Here is a 20544-nt window from a genome sequence, read left to right on the forward strand (position 1 = left end):
GGAATAGGGAAGGAAGCGTTACTGGACTATGTCCTAGGAAACCACTAAAACAGAAGAATTTTGGTTAGTTTGCTTTTTTAAAAACAAACAAAACCCAAGCTCAGGCACTCATTAAAGTAAATTAGCCTGAAGTTAAGACAGCTTCAGTTACAGAAAGGATGTTCCTCCATTTATTAAAAGCTGTTTAAAAGATTAAATTTATTTTTAAAGATTAGAAGATTAATAACTAGGCTCCAGTAATGAACTTCAGAACATGACACAAACCGCCATGTAATCTGTGCTATGTCATCATTGCAATGCGAGTGTAGAAAAGACATTTAAAAGGAGGTATTTATAGGCTTTTAAAAGTGATCTTTTCTTTGATCTTTTCACAAGATGGACAATATCAGTCTCTTCAGCTCCCGGCTCAGGCGCTAGAGGTGGTTACCCAAACAGCCTGTATTGTTGGCCTGTAAACCTCTGGAGAGGATGGCACTGCACTGCGCAGTGGGAAGAGGATGCCTCACGGTCTCCCTAAGGATCCTCCAGCTTAGCTCCAGTCCGAAGACTTCTCTGCTCCCAAGGATGGAGAGTAGCTCCTGCACACCAGCACGCAGCAGGCAGGGCAGGCAGGCAGGCACGGCAGCAGGGCAGCGCAGCACTGCTTGGGGCCAGAACTTCAGTAGAGAGTGTCTCCTTCTGGGATACATGACACTTTTGGGTCTTGCAGTCAATGAAGTGGTGGGAAGGGGAAGCATCCAAGAGCCACCCCAACTGGAAAATGTCTCACTACAGCCTCAGCAATGCTACATCTCTGGATGACAAATGCCAGTCATGCTGCTGTCTTTGTGTCCATGACATATTATCAATGAAGAGACCACACAGTCCCTCTTGGCAGCAGCTAGTTTCTGACTGTGCCACTATGCAGTTCTGTCTCACTCCATGATGCGCCGGTACTGACACACTAAGAAATGCACACCCAGACACAGCAGCTTGCAAGTGCTTCACAGATGGGAGGGGGGACAAGAATGGAGCCGTCCCTTGGGACCAACCAGGAATATTTAAGTGCCAGGGACATAGTGGTCCCATGGGACCAAGGAGGTAGATTTTAACATTATGAACTCTTTTCTAACAGGCCTGCTTCTAATAAATATCACATTTGCTGTCATAAAGTTGAATGTTTGAATAGATTCTATATAAAATTAATCTAATTAAAACTGCTTAAAAACCCCAACTATTGCTAGCTTTCTATGCATTTTAGACTTTTACAAGAAATCAGTCCACCCTGCACTGGCTGCATGGCCACATTTCAGTGGAGCTCAGTGTAGCTCAATCACTCTCAGGGCTATGGGTTGAAGCTGCCCGGTTGCCCTAGGGTGACTCGACCATCATGTGACGCACATAAAGGGCCAAGAAGTGAAGGGGTGTGGCACAGGCTTCAAAGTCAAAGCCCTGCAGAACAAGGCCACTGAAGGGCTATCCAGGGAGTTTCTGTCCCTGTTTCTGGCTGACAGTGTGCAAACCGTAGGTGTTAGGTGCCCAGTAGCTCAGGGTGTGTGAGCTGCAGGCACCAGGACAGACACTGTGCCCAACGAGAAGGCACTGTTAAGAAATTTCCAGCATTTGGCAGCAAGGGGGGAAAATTTTCGGAGGGCTGTTCTGGACACTGGCAGTTTCTGTTCTATTTTGGGATCCTATCCTCACATCCACTTTTCCAAGCCCCAATGTTGGGAAACACCAGTACAGTACATTTTTCTAATTTTTCCAGCAGGTGATCTCATCAATGATGTTATCTATTTATCTCTAAATTTGCTAGCTACCAACATAGTTCCTCCCACACAAAGAGCTAAGCAAAGTACCTCTTCTCTCCACTCAGAAGAGAAGCAGTAGGGAGTTGTCCTTCTGTGAACCCTCTCATCTCTACCTATACGGTCAGCTTTCCCATTTTCTTTGCCTCATCTCCCCTTCCACACCTCCACTGTGTGGCCTCCTAATGCTCAGTTAAGCAAGGACAGCCAGGACAGTCCTCCCACCATCTGCTCACCCACGCTTTTCCTGAAGAACAACGGAATGGGACAAAACATCACTTCCCCACTCTGCTGGGGCGTCACTCCCTCCCTGCAAGCAGCAGCAGCGGGTGGTGTGATGTGCCCACATGCAGTTGCTGTGAAGCCTCTCTCTCCTCCTCCTCAGCAAGGTTTGATCAGCAGAACAAGCCTAGTGAGTGGAGACAACAGCATCGTCCTCCGCTGTCATGAAACACCCTGAGTCCTGCAAACCTGTTTGAGAAGGCAGCAATGAGGTGGGCAACATCACTCACTTCTGTGGTGTTTGGAAGGTGATTAGACCTACACCAGTGGTCTGAACAAGAGTGTGGTGTAGATAATTCCCTGGCTCAGGATCCTGAGTCATGCTCCGAATTGCCGTGGAGCTGGTCAATGTCTGTGAAGGTAGTTGGGGCACACACTGCCTCTTGTGGCCCTCTCCTGCTACTGTGCTGCACTGGGAAGGCAGTATCAGGACATGGCTGCAGGAAGCCTGTGATGCCCAAAGAGCAGCATCTTTGTGCTGGATCTTGCTGGGTGGTTGTCCCCTCTTTGGGCCCAAATGGTTCCCAAATCTCTGCAGCATGCAGATCTTTCCTAGTCTGAGAACCAAGAACCTATTTCCTACACAGTCCAGAAACCAGACAGCAAGATCATAATCCCTGGTGGAGTTCGCTACGGCCCACCTGTAACAGGCCCAAAGACTCCAAAGCGGGCCATCACAAAAGTCTTCTCTTCAGTTTTCACATTTGCACAGCAGCCCCACGCATCAGATGCTTCCCCAGGGCAGGGGAGCGTCTCTGGAGGGGGACTCGTCACCCTGGCGCTCAGCAGCTGAAACACAGGTGCTGCAGCACTGCAGCTGCAGGCAGCCTTCCCGGATGTGGCCCAGAGTGCTCGCTCCTCCCTTCCTGTACCGGCAGGGCCACGGCAGTGTGGCGCTCTGCACCACAGGTACTCTGCACACCCAGGGATGGCAGGAAAGGGACAGCTGATAACAGAGGTTTTCCCTTGTTCATAGCTGCTAGGGCCTCGCAAGAGTTCCCAGTAGGCTCACTGGGAATCAGAGTCTGCTGTAACAATAAGAGTAAGAAAAGATTTCTATTTTTATGAAAGTGCAACAAAGCCATTTCCAGGGCTGTGTTCCCTATTTTGTGTGGAAAAGCCACTTTTTAAACCCAGGGTATAATATTTAACTATGCTATAAACTGACAGGTTCCATCCCTTGCATTTTGACATGTTAGAAGAGGACATTTAAACTGTCAGAGAGCATTATTTTGTATTTAGTCAACACCATTGGTTACACATACCTCTGCCACGTCAGAGATGTGGGGCAGATGTGCGAGGCCCTGCGGATGCACCTGGAGGAGCAGGAGGCAGGGAGGCAGTGATCTTACACATCACCATGGACCCACGCAGGCTTTGCCTTACAGGGCTTCCAACCTTGCACAGCCATATCTTCTTCACACCAGTTTTTCTCCACACTACAAACTCAGCTCCAAGGCGAAGGGCCACCTTCCTTGGCATATCTGCACATTCTCTTCCCCTGCTTCAAAACCTTTTTATCTTTCCTCACTCTATTGCTGTCCAGTTTATATCAGCCAAAACACACCATGACAGATACTCCTTATTACCTTTAAACCTGTGTCCTCTCCTTCCTTCTCCAGAAGGGATCGTTCCACCTGGGGACCTTGACTGTGGCTGGGACTTGCTGCCCTATGACAGCTTTACAGGGCTTACATCTCTTCCTGCCCATTATACTAGCTGGCAGCTGGGAGCCATTCCTGCTCCAGGCATCCAGGTTTGCAAGGGGAAGAGATATGAAGGGAAAGAGCAGCCAAGCCTGGCAGCCTGGGGACACATGCCTTTGCTGTGTGTTACAGAAGGTCTTCGTAAGAGGACAAGCTCCCAAGGCGACAGCGTTTTGCCCTGCTTTCAGTTTCAAGCCCATTCGGCAGGAGGAAGGGGCTTTTCCTCATAAACCCTCGTCACCCTTGGGCTGGCTTCCAGTCTTGCTCTAGCCCCTTTCCTTTGTTCATCTGGAGCACTCAAATAGCCGCAGAACAATGGCCGAGCAGCGGTGTGTACACACAGCTCTTCCTGCCCAGCCTGCCCCAGTCCCAGCACGCACGTACTCCGTGTTAAGCAAGCCACGGTTGTACAAGCACGTTTTATGGAGTGACGGCAAGAGCTTCCACTGGCTTGGAGCTGTTTTAAAAAGAAACTCACAGGCACCTTCTCATGTTTACTCCATGAAAGCAGCCTTAAAAAAACAGTTAAGTCCTCAGTACATGTAGGAACATTCACCAAGAGCTGCACATGGCTGAATCAACAGCAAAAAACAGGGTGTGTATGTGGCAGAAGAAGCTGGGTTCCATTTTTTTTTAAACTTAAGAAAAGGAAGAGCTTTTGCACCTTTTTTTTACTGTACTTGGACTGAGCGTTTCTAAGCCCATCAGGAGGGACTTTCTGATACAGACCACAATCAGTAAATGAAATTTTCCCACACTTGGCCACTTCCCATCACCCCAGTATTCTCAAAGGCCTTGCTCTAGCAGAAGGTGAATGGATGTGCCACTGCTTTGTGTGGACTTGCAGAGCATGGAAGTGGTCACTAGTATGGGAGGAGAAAAAGATCACAGGAAGATGGCATCAAGGGTTAGGGTCATGCTTAGTTATCTGTCAGGACCAAAAGGAAGAGAAAGCAAAGCCATGGCATGATGCTGAAACTTACCCCCCTTCTGAAGTATGAAAAGTGGACAAACCCTGAAGGTCATGGTGGTAACCAGGACCTGCTTGCCTCCCTTGGCTCCCATGGCTGCTTTCAGTGCTGCTCGAGTTGGTTTTCACCAGAGGTTTCTTGCTGTAAGCCCCAGCTCTCGATTCTGCCTCAAACCCATTCAGCGTTCTCTGAGCCGATCTGTTCCCCGTGATTTCATGCCGGTATCCATCATACCTGTTCTCATATGAAACAGTGGGATTTTTTGACAATTTGTATCCATGAGAAATCAGGAGATCCTCAACACTGAACATGTTGTGCTGGTTCCACTCACAGCTGTGCCCTCAGAAAGCTCCTTCCAGCAGGACCCATCACTGAAAAACAAAACCAAAAACAAAGAGAAGGCCGCTTTAAACAAGGAAAGGTATCTTCAGTCAGTTGGTAGGCTGCTGAAGCTAAAAGTCTCATCTGCTGGCCTCAGTCTTGCACCCTTATAATAAAATAGATGAAGCAAAGTGTGTACAGATGCTGCTGAATCTTGTGCTGACCTTCCCCAGACAATACACCTCCACGCACTCAGCCAAGCAGCAGATGCCACACTGCTGCTGACTCAGTCTGTTCCACTGAAGAATTTACTGGTGATTGCAGCTTTCAGATTTCACTAAGTGATCTCAAAAAAATCTTTGCACTGGAGGTAAGCCCACAATTTGATTCAAGCATTTCCTTAAAAAGAAATTTTTCTCCAGTCATAGAGAGGTGTGCTCTGTATTACGTTTTAAGTTGCTGCAGGAGGAGGAGGCGGATTACAGGGCAATATGCCTCTCCCTACAGCTCTGCATATTCCAATTAAGAAAAAATGTTCACATGAACAAGAACAAAATATGCATGAGAACAAAAATGAGTTATGAAACCACATGAAAAACCCAGGTCATATCATGCAATACCCCAGCTAAACAGTCTTTTTTACAGATTACCTTCTTTTCAGCCTGCACTGGCCTGCTCAAAATCAGTAGTTCTCAACTAGAATAATACAAAACCTTAGACTTCAAGTACGGTCTATTTTTACACCATACTTCTACTGCGTAAAGTGACTGGAAACAACCTGAGATGACCACGTCTATTGTGTCTCAATGATTTCCAAGACATGGGGCAGTCAAGATTTTTCTTCCCAGTGACAACCCTCAGTTCTGCACTGACTAGAGCAAAGATCCAGTAAACTGAGTTAGTTGGCTGGACACAATCTCTATTGTTTATACCACTCTTGCAGCTTATCATGGCAATTACAGAATACCCATTCTTCCAGAGTTTTAAAACACATGGAAGGTAATGATCTATTCTGTAGGTTGTGCACAAAAATGGGCCCTTTCTGTTACATTCCTCCTTGCTTGAACTGTGTTACCAGAAGAAAGAAACAAAAACAAAGGTGGATAAAAAAGAATGGAAACACACAGAAACAGTACGTAAAACATAAACCACTCAAGATTATTTTCTCTGCAATCAGAGCTCACTTAACATGACTGGTGAGTACTGTGTGCCCTCAGTAGCAGCAGGTCTACCTGAGGGACAGGAGCCCAGCACTGGCAGCTACTCAAAAGGAGATTGTTTCTGCAGAGATTGTGACAAGCAAGTGTATTTTATATACTGGTCTCTAATGCTCTTCTTGGTCAAGAAGAATGAGACAACTCTGTTCCTTCCTATTTCAATAACTTACTTGAGATGGAGCAACTACTGAGATGGCTGCTGTGTGTTTATCAGTACTAAATCTCTCAGGCTGCGTATACACAGAAGCTGATGGGTTGCCTTAGAATATAAACCAGTTTCTGTGGTGCAGCACTCCATCTATTAGGGCCACTTTTTGCCTATCCATTTTCTGCTCCCGCCCTGTCTCCTGGATGCTCTGCAGACTGCAGAGCCGGTCCAGCCAGCCACTCTGGGCCAGCCTGATGCGCAGCTCCCGGGCACACAGGGCCCCTCCAGCGGCCCCTGCCCTGCACTGCCCACAGCGGTCACGGCACTCGCCCAAAGACAGCCCACAATGTGGAAAAACATGCACAATTTTAATGCAGAACCACAATTTAACTGGTAACCTGGAACGCTGCAGAAGTGGCTTTTCAGCCTGAGAGCCTGCTGAGCGCTGAAACCAGTTTGTCTCTAGAGCTTAATGAATCTCTTCCCTTTTCACACATGTAACACTACACACCCTTTAAAAACAGAGAAATAAAGCTCTGTGCTGAAGATATTTTAGGAGTATCCCTTGCTAGAACAGGACTCCAAATTCCCAGTAAGTGCTCTGAGTAAGTGAGCCAGCAGTAACTACAAGCAGGCAGAAAGCAGGGAGGAGTGGGACCCTTCCCTCTTGGAAGGAAGGGAAGGCTTCATGGGTTATTTTTGAATGCTGACCTAAAAGGCTGATTTTCCATCCACCCACCACGCCAGACTGTGCAAGGAGCCAGGTACGAGCAGAGCAAGGGGAACAGCTGGCTGCTAGAGCTGTTCAGCTTCTAACAAGATCCAATGTGACTACCATAAACAGCAGAAAGCCCATCGGAGCGCTTGCAGGTGCAAGGAAGAAATGTGCTTTTCCTGCTATTATTGTCAGGCTGGCTTGGAGCACAGCTTAACCCCCTCTCTGCTGCCTGCTGCAGCCAAGGCGCCATCAGAGACACAAAGGGGAGTGGGCAAGAAACCTCCAGCCCATGGGGTTTACTCTGATCCTCCTTGTGGCACCAGTGGTGAGGAGCAATGGGGTGGAAATGCACTGCGAGGGTCTGGTGTGACCATCTCCTCCTGCTCTGCAAACTTAATCACATCTGGAAGGGAAAACCCCACAGTGCTACAGGTGGCAGGAAGGCCCAGCTGAGAGCAGGATGCTATCACTGTGCCCATCACAGCTTCACATTGGGAACAAACAAGGTGCAGAAGCCTGAACCCGCTGCCTGCCGCAGTGCCCTCAGCACCAAACCCCCCAACAAGCTCTCCCCAGACCGACCACATGGAGAAATGCTCCATGCCCATGCCACAAGCTCCCAGGAGCCAGTAGCAGTGGTGGCGGGTGGGAGCTCTCAGGACACACGCCCCTGCACGACACCAACCATGTCAGCACCCAACGTCCACAGAGACACTGGCCAGCTGTCCAAACCTGGCTGCAACGCTGGGATGCTCTTCCCACCCTCCCTTAGATAAATAAATCTAAAAAACAAAATCAAAGGAATAGATTGGCAGGAGTAACAAAACCGTTGCTGCAACGCTGTCTTGTAAATAATCTGTCAGACTGGGCCAAAGAGTAAAGGCAGTGCAGAGCTTCTAATTTGAAGGAAGATCAACAACACTGGAAAACAGTTTGTTTTTCCAGCATTCATTTGTTTTGTTTGCCAATGACATCAGTGCTTTCTGATAGGGTTTGCTTCCTGAGGATGCCTGCTATCTTGCCAGCGTTTCCGACTTGTCCCTGTCAGCCGGTATAACTCTGCATTACACTGGAAACAGAGGCCAAACTTGTCTCTGGAAATTTCTCAGCAGCACTCTTCAGATGGAAAGAAACCAGTGCAGGCTGAATGGCGGAAATTGGCATCAGCCCTCATGTACACAGACACAATGGGGACCCACAGCCTCGGTGAGCAGGACACAATGGGACCACCAGACGGAAACATCATCACAGCACCTCGTCTCGGGGTGCTCTGTCCAAGAGCAGGGATCTCATCACTGGCCCTGAGAAAAGCCCAAAGCACTGCTGAAAGACACCCTTACGAAATCTGGTCCTAGAGTTTCCTCTGAGCTGCTTCTGGAGCCCATCTTGGTGGGGGAAACACACTGGTTTCTGTTGATGGTCTGCCTTTATCTGCAGTTTTTTTCAGTGGCAGGGGTTTCCAAGGCTTATTATTTTGGGGTGGGGTACCATCACCTCCCATACTGTGACCAGTACCAGTGATGATGAATGTCAACACTTGCAGCAGTGGCAGAAGCAGCTCATACCTCCATCCTCTGACACGGCTTGCATGCCACTGAATCCTCCCTGCATGGTTTCGAGCAGCCCATTGGCATGTTCCTTCCTTCAGCTCTAGTTCCAGAGAGCATCCTGGCACAGCACCCACGTATTGGGTGGGAGACCAGAAGTGACAGAGAATTTAGCCCTGGCTGCCCTCTGTTACATCTCACCCACCCTCTGCTACTTGAAATAAAATGGAAGGTGGCAACCCTTTAACTGTTTGAATACAAACCCTGAAGTCCTTGTGTGTGATTCATCCTGCCCACCTCTGCAGAACTATTTATAATATTTTTGTAAGTGATTCTGTACAACTTTATAGAAAAGAAAACATCAAAGGAACATGATCCATATTGCAAAATGATGCATACAAATATCATGAATTGCCAAAATCAAGACACCTTGCATGGATGCACAAGTTGCTGCAGTCTGTAATTACATGACTTCAGGCTACTGTATTCTACAGGACTCCTGCCTCAGTTGATGGGCAGGCTAGGTGATGCTAGTCTTCCTGGGCTTTATCTACAGCAGCTATCCAAACACTGTTCTGAAGACAGAGTTACTAACAGGCATCTGAATTACAAAGCCTATTATCTAGATGGGTCATACATTAAACTGGCTTATCTTCACTCACTTCTGGGTGACATTATTCCCATTTTATATCAGACGTGTGCCAGACAGAAGTATTTATGCAGACAGACTAAAGTGAAAACAACCCTCTCCATTCTAGGCGCCCAGTGTGAAGTGCCTATAACATGCTTTTTTTTAAAGCACTTATTCTTAAAAGTGAACTAGGTACACTCAAAGGAACTGCTGCAAGAACCTAGTGACTATGTACATCAACCCAAGTGTGGCAAATCAGCTGTCCACACAATGAAGAGTGGATGAGCCAAAAAATTGGTTGCAGTAATTTGTCTACCGCGCTCTCCTCCATCCCTCTGCCCATCTCATCCAGCACCAACACTTTTGTCCAGGCAGGCCCATATCCCTCCCACCTCTATTAACTCCTCAACATTGTGCACTCCAGCGCCTTCATTTCCCACTTCCCACACCGACCTGTCCTTCTTGCCACCCCCCAGCGTCCCTTCCCTGCCTTCCCATCTCCTGGTCCCACCAGTCCTCTTCCCACACAGCCCACCACTGTGCTAGCCATCCTGCCTTGCCCTCCTGTACCCCTTACAGATTCTCCTGACCTGTCCTCAGTTAGTGTCCATCACCCCAATTTCCTCCTTCCCACCCTGATGACCAGCTTCTGTCCCATCTACATTTCCAGCAGAAGCACCTCTGTGCCCCCTCTCTGCTCCCAGGGCTGAGACCCCATCTCACCTGTGCCTGGAAAAAGCAGGACTCATCTATTACAGGGTCAATCTAGCTCCACTGCCGCAGCCCTGGGCAGGGGCACCACGCTGGAGCTAGGTGGGCAGGCTCTGCTCACACATCCATCAGAGTGGCTAGGGCACAAGAGCTGTCCCTGCGCAGCGCTGGGTCACGAGAGGGCTGCTTGGAACCAGAGGCTGGGGGGTGCTGATGGATGGGAGGGAAAAATCTTTGGAAAACAGAGCAGCTAGAAACAGAGACAAGTCTGCTGAGAACATGCGTAGATGTCTTCAAGCCTTGTCACCCTAGATCCTGTTCCTGCACATGATGGCACCACAGCTCTCAATCAAATATCTGGAGGATTTATTTTCTTTCCACTTTTTAATGTGGGCAAAACAACATTCCTTCTGTCCTCCCTCCTCCCTCCTAATTTTTCTTGGAAATGGTTGAATTGGTTTAGCTGACGATATTAAAATAAATTTAGCTTGAGAGAGACACAACCTGAAAGTCTCAGATCAAGTGATAAAAGCCTGACAGACTACAGCAATGGAAAACAGGTTCTTGTAGTAGAAGTTTTAATACTAGATGGAACTACTCACTCAGTCGAAATATAACCCTGAGCTACATCCCAGCAAAATATCTAAGTCTTTGGCCCTTGTAATTGCCTCTGTTTTCTCACTCTGCTTTTGCATGTGTGCATATGAGACAGCTTAACAAAATAAACACATTAAATGAGGCTTTTACCTTGATCATTTAATCTTTTTTGGGACAATAAAGTCAAATGGCAGGCTGCTGTGCTGCTGTGCATGCAGCCACCCGGTCATGCCATGCCCCTGCCCTCCACGGTGGAAACAACCACTCCCACATTCAGTGGTTTGCAGACACACACTCCATTGGGAAAGTTAAAATCCATGTGCTTGAAGAGCCTTCAGCAGTAATGTTCACTATGATCAAATATTAGAATTTAACTCAAAGACAGTCTAGAAGACAGGAAAAAAGAGATTAGAGAATACTAATGTAAGCCTTGGCAGGGCTTAATTAAGTGGAGGCTAGGAGTAAGGAAGGAGTAGGGAACTAGCCAGGGCAGCCTCCAAGCCATGGGTAAATACCTCCTAGAAATTCCCAAAGGATGGGTGAAGGGCAAACATATTATCTAACTTCAAACAAAAGTGAGAAGGAGACAGATCTGAGGTATTATAGACCAAACAGCCTGGCTTTGATATCAACTCAGACAAATTATTATTCAACCCACTTGTAAATACTTGTAACAGGTGTTGATTTATCGCAGCGTGGAAGGCAGCAAGCGTACAATCCAGGAGGAGAAGTGGCCTTTCCAGCTCCCTGCTGCCCACCCTGCACTGCAGCTGCATCCACTCCCACATGGTAAAGCCATGAGAAAACAGAAAACACAGACTTGTCAGGAACAAATTAAATCTAATCAATTTACTTTTCTTCTTTGACGGAGTTGGGAGCATAGTGACTAGGGAGGAAAAAACAGTAGAAGTTGCACATTGGAACGAGGAAAGGTTTTGATGGAATGGATGCATGTGATAGTCTTATATGCAAACCAGGTGAATACAACTGAGGTATAATTTACTCTAGGTGGGTATACAAATGTTTTGAATCTGAACTCAAGGAATAGCTAGTAAATTCAATGTCAACCTGAAAAGACACATAAGGGCTATGCCTGGGGTCTTGCTCTATTCGGTTATTTCCATTAATGACTTGTAAATTAGAATAAAGATTACAATTACAAATCTGTAGGGAGTGCTGCAAGCATTTTCAGGGATTACAATTAGAATAAAATCTTAATAAATTAGAGACCCAGTCTGAAACGAATGACTGAGATTCAATAACAGGCAGGTGTAAAACACCATGTTGAAGAAGAAGGATGCAATGCAAAACTGAAGCGGTATGGCAAAACAGTCTCTGGGGCTAGAGCTGCAAAGAGAGAAGACATCAGGAGTAGTGCAGGGCTTGGTACACACAGGTGAATATGCCTGGAGATATACTAAGAGGAGCATCACATGTCAGGCTCTTTACTCCTCTCAGCCCTATATCCAGTTCTGGGCCCTAGCTCAAGCAAGATGCTGCTCCCTGTCACTTGCTCACAAGAACTATAAAAAGTTTAGGAAGTGCGACCCCTGGAGAAGAGGGTACAAGAAGTGGGCTTGTTTAGTTGAAGGAAAAGGGAGGAGGAATAAAGGTGAGAGAACGAGAGATTATAAGTTTTAAATATGTCACACTGCTAAAATGCAGTGATAATCATGTCCTGCTCCCTGCGGATGTGAAAAACTGAATGGACTGGCTTAGCACGCAGTGAGGGAGATTCAGGTTAGATATTAGGAGGAACTGTCTAGCTATGATGATAGTCAACCACCGGTTACACTGGAACGCTGTGAATCTCCGTAAGTACAGGTTTTCAAGAATAGGCTAAATGAAGATCTATCAGGAATGGTGCAGATGAAGCAGATCCTGCCTCAGAACCAAGAGATTTGGGATGGAAACTAAACATCTCCATCCCCCCAAAAAAGGTATTGTTTTGTTGGCATGCCCTACACATTTCCAAGAAAATCAAAACTCTTCTGTAAAAGATTCCCAGTCTTGTAAATAACCACCTCACCTGAATTACAATGTGGCTTTTCCCCTGCTACACCTGTCCAAAGTAGAACGACCACTTTATCACAAAATTCCACCAATGACCTAGCTTGCACACCCTTTTCCTGACATCCTCTGCATTGCGGGCAAGAGTGAGGGGGTGCCAAGGGCAGGCAGGCCCGGCAAGGTGGCAAGCACCACTTAGTAGGAATAGAAACTTTGTTTCTCTTCCAGGGATGGGAGGTACAGAGAGACTGAGACACAAGAGACACACTATATATTGAAGGATCCTGAGCAGAGAAGAGGCAGTAGACGAGTTGAGTGGAGGCACAAGAAGGGAGTCCTGACCAAAGGACTCTCATCAGATCATTTGCCTGTGCGCCAGGCAAAGCTTCAAGAAAGTTCCCATTACAGCCAACACCATACTGAGGGCTTCAAAGCCGCTAGTGCTAAATGCATAATCATCTCTGCTGAATACATGGGAAGATGACATGCCACAGTCATTGCTGGAAGATAAGCCAACTTTATGTTGGCTCTGCATGTCTTCCCAGGCCAATCTCTCCCATTCATCTCACAGAAATTAAAAAGAAATCTGTGAATTTTTGTGTTTAAACCTCATTACCTGTGGGCAGGAGATTTCACATTTTTTCTCTAACACAGAGATTCACAGACAGTGAAAATTACAGCTCACATCCTCTTTTCATTCTTTGAGCAAAACATCCTCACTGAAATCACCAAGGAACTGTGCCAGAGAATAAATTAAAGATACAACGTGTCTCCAATAAAATTAGGAAGTGGAGAAGAGGAGCGAGTCTTAAAGAGTTCATTTAACTCTCAGAAGGTAGTTATTCCTGTCTTACATGTCACCAGTGCAAACGCATCAGCAAACCCACTGTGGCATGAGAGAGAGCACAGAGCATCTCCTGGGGGAGACCTTAACGAGTGACAGCTGCTCTCCAGGGGTTGCCAGCCCCATTTGTTAGGAGGTTTCAGGTCATGTTTCAAAGTTTGCCCCCTCAGATTTGCCAAGAAAAAACTGGTAGAGAGATAGACTTTTTTAAAGTAAAGTGGATATTTGAGTACTGGGTTCACACAGTTCTGAAATACGTGTCTGACAGTGCATGAATGAGAGTTTGTATCCAAAATAAGGTTGATTTTTAAATCTGCCAATAAGGTTGATTCTTAAATTTCCCATGGACCAATCTAGCCCCAACTCAGCACTGATTTGCTGAAACTCATAAGCATCCAAACAGAAGTAAACACATAAAAGGGAGAGAGGAAACGCCCAAGCATGCAAAGATACTGCTGTGCCTATTAGCTGGTTTTGAAAATGTCAACGGCCTGCTTCCACAGATGACAGAGCAGCACATTACTCCACTGAAATTGGTCCAGAATTTTTTTAGAGAAGGAGCAATTGTTAAAGAGCACTCACTCCTACTCTGTCCTCCAGATATAACCAGTCCTTAGACCAATTGGCAGCATATGGTGTATTTCCTCAAATGACAGCTTTTGTTTGTCACAACAGGAGAACAAAATAGTACATTTATTAAACAAAACGTAATTAGCCAACTCTTTCCCTCCTAAAAAGGAACTGCAGAAGAGGATATTTTTTAGGACTTGGACAAATGTTTCCATGCTGTTTACGACATTTTTGTACGGAGCAATCCACTCTGGTGGAACAAAACATATGGAACCAGACTTGTTGCTCCTATCTTGAAATCAAGATGTTAAACCACCTATGGGCAAAGTGCTAATAAGCTACTCCCATGCTAGGACTACATGGATCATTATTATTGCTTGCATTTTTTTTAGCAGAAAAGCTCTCCATCTGTACAAACCAAAAAAGAAAGGATCTCAAAAATAACTGTATTATATCTCTCAAAATGCAAATTTTTAATAAGGGATCTATCACATAGTTGAACTTCTTTGAGGTGACAGTGACATGACTTATAAAGCCTGGGCTCTGTGATCAAAAGGATTACACACATTAGCATCCTACTAATCACAGCAGGACAGGCCAGCCCATCAGGCCAGGACTCACGGAGGAAAGATCCGTAAACAAACACTCTCCTGCTCACAAACGTGGCTGGGAGCAGAGGAGTTCCAAGGTTGGTGTGGTCTTCTCCTCTTTCAAAGAGATAAGGATTGTGCCTGCTGGAGTAAGTAAATTCTCAGCACAGTCTTACACATCTGTTTGTTTACTCATTTTCAGACATTACCATCCTCTCCTGTGTTGTTATCCCTTTTATATTACCCTTGTATGTATAATCAAATGCCCTCTCTTCTGGATTGACCCTCTGCTTCTTCCTGTATTATAGACGTCTTTGATCTTTCTTTCTTGCATCTGTGTGTCCTGCCTTGTAGTCTCAGCAGGATTTCCCCCCGACCCCTTGCTCTACCAGAAACTAAACGCCAAAGTAGCATTTGTGTGCATTAGCGTAGACAAAAATAAGACAGACACTCAAGAAGCCTAAACACAAGTGCTGCTGTGCTGCTGAGGCACTGCGTGCTGGGCAGGGCTGCCTGCCGGTGAGGTAAACCCAGGCTGTGAAAGGTGGCCCAGCTCCTGAGCATGGATGAGCCCCCCGGACCAACAAGATGAGCAGCCATCATCATGATGGGGGAAGAGGGATCCTCCTAAAATTTCACATACTTGGTGACTTGAACGGCACCCTTGGCCTTTCAAAAAGCAGAACTCCGCCTTTAACTTTTTAAAAATTTTTTTTTACTAGCTCAGATTTCAAACCCCCTTCCCTTGCCCCACCATTTGAGATGGTCCAAGTTATGGCTGACAAATTCTATTAATATCCTAACTGTAATACACTTGGGTGACAAAGAGGCTGCTGCTAATTTTTGTTCTCTGCAGGCACTGCCAATAGCAGAAGAACTGATGGTTATCTCTAGGTAGATGTGAAAAGATGCCATCAGTTAACATGATCGCATCATGACTGCTGAAAGGCTGACCAACCCCTTCCTTCATAGCTGGAATTGGTGAGTAAGCTTCCCCAGCAAGCCTGAGTCCACTGGCTCTTCAAACAAAACACAATAACAAGGTTGCAGAAAGTGAGATAACCCTTTCCACTCAAGAAGTGGAAAACAACATCTGTTAAAAAACAAATAAACCGGTGTAATGGCTTCAGCAAGAGACCCAGAGGATTTTAGAGATGCAACTCGTGGCTTGGTCAACACATTGTGAACAGCAAATTACAAGAGAACAATTGTTTCATACCAAGCTCTCCCACCCCTGAACTCCCTCAAGGTTAATTAGGATGGCCTCTGGCCAAATTAATTAGAAGATTTGGGCAGGACTTTGCTATGCGCTTGTAACTAGTTCCAAGGTGACCGAGAAGTTCAGAAATGCCTCACCTTCCAAATAAAGCCTGCTTGGCAAAAACCAAGCTCACATGTGCCATGTCATTTCTCCGACAATCAGGAGAAACACTTAAAAGTAATCTTTCTCTAACTAACGGCTAAGGCAGAAGAATTTTCTGCATCCTTCCCACCGAACAATATGCCCTTGTTTATTTTCTGTGTGCTTTTTAGGTCATAAGAGGCCAGTGAAATTATGCATCTAAAGAACAATATACTACTGTAATATGCCACTTGATACACACAGCCCAGCAGAGTCTGACAGATCCATCTTTTCCAAGAGCTGGTGAATATATGCAGGTGAAATCCTGATCACCATAGGAAGAGAGGATGAAGAAGAGGGCCCAGCCTTAGAGACAACAGACTAAATTGGTGTTTTAGTTGGGGTTATAACATTCCCCGGTGGCACAGTTTAGGAGAACATCCTTCCTTGAGGGGGATAGCCCTGCTCTGCTTCTCAACCCTGCAGCAGCAACCTGCCTTGACCTCCTTCAGACTCCTGCTGCCCTCAGCATCCTTGACAAAGGGAACAGCTGGCAGGACCACACTTTTTTCCTCCAAGTAGTACCATGGTGAGTGGTAGAACTGCAAGAGCATAGTAGGATAGGGCAGATCTAGACCCTGTGATTACAAACAGCGCTGGCACAAATTGAGGCTTTCGCAGTGGCTGCATCTCTGAACTGCAGAGCCCTCCTCTGTCATTAATCTGATATTCTTTAGTTTGAAGCTGGAAGGTTGCTATTTTCCATGTGTCTGTTACCCACAAACAGCAACAGCGTTTCTGGGCAGAATTGAAACTTCTAAAATAACAAAGAGAAAATGCTTCAGCTCATGCAAAAAAAGTGTAGCTGAATACTTCTTGGCAGGACACAATTCTCATTGTCACTAGCCAAGATTTAATGTCTTGACTGTGTGGATCAGACTGACTACTCGGAACAGTTATATCGTATTTTCACTTAAAGACATGGGCTGGAGTAACTTAACATGTAGGGTCCATGCCACAAAAAAAGCCATTATTCTCAACTCTTGACAAAAAAGAAAGGGAAAAAAACCCCAACCAACAAATCCTTAATAGATGCAAGAGTCCTTTGGCACAGATCCAGCGGCAGACTAAGGCCATAATTTGTAATTCTGAGGCAATTATGAAATGACATAACAGCACAGATCTCCTTCTGACAGAATAGCTTTCTTCTTTTTTGGTCTCCTTCGCCACAGCACATGCTTTAAAACAACCATCAAAAAGGAAATAACCCGAAAGCTCTATTTGACTGGTGTGTAAATAGCGGAATAATATTAAACACCAAGAGGGGCGGCAGTTGGGTGTTTCAGACCCTGATGCCACATCCTGGTCGGTGTCGACGGGAGCCGGCACCGAGTCGCAGCCGGTGCCCACGTCCCGAGCTCCGGGACCAGCGAAATCAAGGTGAGCGGCTCCCACCAACTTCCCTGGGGCTCCTGCTCTAGGCGAGCTCCCCAGGGGACCCGGACCCTGCGGAGGGGCTCGGGATGTCGGCAGAGAGCCCCTCGACGGACGACGGCGTGGGGAGCACCGAGCAGGTGCAAAGCGGCCGGAGACGGGAAGGGCACCCCGAAGGAACTGTGTGTGCCCCCCGGGGTACCGTGGGACATCTCCGAGACACCCCTTCGCTTCGTTTCTTCTTCTCTCCCCCCCCCCACCCCCCCCGCCTCCCTTCCTACTCCGTTCCCGCTCCTCCTGCTGCCCACTACCCTCTCCACGACCTGCCGGGACTCACCTCTCCGGGCGGCCGCCGCAAGACCCTCGGGGGGCGGCTGGGGCCGCCGCGCTCAGCGGCAGCCGGGAGGCGCCGAGCCCGCGGCGGGGCGGGGGGGGGCGGGACGGGGAGAAGGGGGGGGGGCGGGCGGGGCGGGACGCCCCGCCTGCCCCCCCCCTTCTCCCCGTCCCGCCCCTCCCCGCCGGCGAGGAGCATCCCAGCCGAGAAAAGCTTCGGTTTCTCCACCGAAAAGATTACAGGACTTTTTTCTTTCCCCCCCCCCCCTCCCGTCCCCACCCGTCCCCGTCCCCTTTCTTTTTTTTGTTGTGGTTTGTTGTTTTTTTTTTTCTTCTCTTTTCCACCCCGTCCCCTCACAGAGCCGTCCTGGTACAGCCCGGATGACCGGGGACATCACCCCGCACACAGGGTGGGGGCTAGGGCAGCAGCGCATCAGCCCCCCCACCCGCCGAGCCACGCTTACGGCCTGGGGACACATTGTCCTCAGCGAGCCGCAGGCACCGGCCCTTTGCAGGCATTACACGCTGCCCTCCCAGCCCAGAATCCCGCCATCCTCCTTTAACTCATCTCTGTAAACATATTTCCTTGCACACCGGGGAGCTGGTGTCCTGCACCGACGGTGAAAGGGGTGTGAGGCGCTTGCAAGCTAAAAAAGCCGTGTCTTGGAAAGTCTGGTTAGCTTCAAGCGCCAAAGCCTGCTCCCTGGGCGCTTAGCTGCAAAGCCGGGTCGGGGACATGTCCGACACTGTGGATCCTTCCGGAAAGATAACCCAGGAGGGCCTGCCCCAAGAACCTTTCCCGGCAGCTGCAGCCCTGCCAGGAACACACTTTTACAGGGACCAGGTTGTTTTCCCTGAAAAGTTAAGCAGGCACCTCCTGCCCCCTCTCTCCACAGCTGAGCTCAGCGCATGGCTTGACCAAGAAGAAAGACATTTCTCAGCACAAGGAAAATCTGCAGAAGGGAAGACCAGGGTCCATCAAGGATGGAGAGAGACCAAAGGAGACCCCTTCAAAGCTCACTGCATCTGCGGGCAGCCAGCCGCACGCCCAAAGGGCTTGTCCTCGCCATGGTTTTCGCTGTGACATCCATAAGCATTTTTGAAGTGTTGCTGGTTGCCTACTCCTCCACCTCTCCCCTCCCCGACATTTATTCAGCCTCTAGAAACAGGTGAATAATTTGCAAATCTGTTTTGGTTTAATGACACTCTTAAAAGGGTATGTTTGTGAATCATTTACTTCAGCAATTGCTTGGGCCCAACAACTGCTCGCCATGTCTTAATTGACTTTTACTGTAGGCTATCAAAGTGCTTTACACGTGTTCATAAATTGAGTCCTATTGAATACGTTCTAGTTAATAGCAGGAAAACAAGAGCAGTGAAGTTATGCAATGAGTCCAAGGTCAGGGGAGAAGTCTGCAGGAGAGCCCAGAACTGAGTACAGGTTTCCCGGTGCCCCGGTTTTGTAGGGTTCTGGGAATAATTGTCATTGACCTGCTTTTCTACGGGCATTTCCTTTTGTCTTCCAGCAGCGAGCCTCTGAGCCTGCAGCTGCTGACACACGAAGCATATACCAAGGGCAATGCCACCAGCAGCCAAGGGACCTCCAGCAGGACCCTGTGCAGGGACCTCACACCCCATCCCTGCAGGGTACCTGTGGAGTTCTCTGTGGCTTTGCTGGGTGGGAAACCCCTGTATTTCCCATGGTAAAGCCTTGTAATTGACACAGTCAATCACAAAAAAGTTTAGGTTCTGTTTCAAAGCAGCTTCTTGTGGGTGTGGTAATAGCACGGGTTTCCATCAAGGAAGCTGTGCTGGCACAAGTTACTGTTTATTATTTAAATATCTTGACTCTGATAGTCAAACTGGGAGTTGTGGGTGTCTTTTAATACATGTCCCTACTGTCTTGTATGAAAAAAATTCCAGGATTATTTTCTCATTTGCATGGCTGCAGCTCTGAGCTGTTTGCTGTCCTTGGTTGTAGGAGACAGTCCTGTTTACATCCCTCCTTCCTGAGCCAAAAAGCTTTTGCTCCCTGTTGGGTGGTTACGATGCACCGCACAGAGCAGGTCCTCGCTGCCAGAGCTCTCAGCTCTCCGTTGGGAAAGCTGCTGCGGCACTGGCTTTAGGGGATGGGAAGAGGTGGGGGACAGGCTAGAGCTATCACTCCAGTGAAGGAAATCTGGATCATTTACTGAACAATGTCAAGATGAAGGGAAGGGATATCTTTTTGTCTTCAGGAGGACATAGCCTGCAGAGAGTACAATAAAAGTGCAGAGGACAGCATGCCTCAGAGCTGCCTCTCTGAACCTGGGGGTATTTTTTGTTATACCTCTTCTGAGAGCACTTTTTGAGTTGCAAAGGGAGGTGCAGCCCTTGGAAGGAGGCACTTCTGCAGATTTATTTGGAGTCCTGCAGTTACTGAAGATTTCTCCCGAGTGAAGTCAAAAGGCCTCGAGTTGAGAAACAGAGCTTTCCTCCTAAAAAAAAGAAGACAACCACCCATGCTTCTAGCTCTTCTGTTGCAGAGGAGAGCCTGAAAACCTGAGCTGAACACAGCTCCATGATCAGACACCAGGAAGAAAATTGCATGATTTTTGAGACAATCTGAGGGATCTCTCAGGCTGGATTCACAATAAACGACCATAACAGGTGGCAGCCCCAAGCTGTGTCCGTGTGGGGTTGCCTACGGGGCTGGTGTGACACATGAAGCCGTTAGTTTGTGGCTTGGGAAGTGCGGGTGCTGTGATCCTTGGTGGCTGAGTGGCTTTCAGGTACTCCCATTGCT

At 47.6% G+C, this 20544-nt stretch overlaps 1 protein-coding gene across 4 annotated transcripts in view; it reads right to left on the reverse strand.

The window, feature by feature from the left end:
• The window catches only part of JCAD (junctional cadherin 5 associated), a 63237-nt gene that overhangs the window by 12035 nt on the left and 30658 nt on the right, over window positions 1-20544 (reverse strand). For 2 of the 4 annotated variants that reach the window (XM_074900059.1, XM_074900057.1), the window contains exons 1-2: window positions 17764-17857; window positions 4759-5117 (exon numbers count right to left, since the gene is read on the reverse strand). In XM_074900059.1, coding sequence (XP_074756160.1) covers window positions 4759-5057 — 299 coding nt within the window. In that variant the 5' untranslated portion in view covers window positions 5058-5117; window positions 17764-17857. Of the gene's footprint in view, window positions 1-4758; window positions 5118-17763; window positions 17858-20544 lie in introns of those variants that run through there. The other 2 variants (XM_074900060.1, XM_074900058.1) reach the window with 2 other exon arrangements.

This window comes from Athene noctua, chromosome 2, assembly GCF_965140245.1.
Source record: "Athene noctua chromosome 2, bAthNoc1.hap1.1, whole genome shotgun sequence".
NCBI classification, from domain to species: domain Eukaryota; kingdom Metazoa; phylum Chordata; class Aves; order Strigiformes; family Strigidae; genus Athene; species Athene noctua.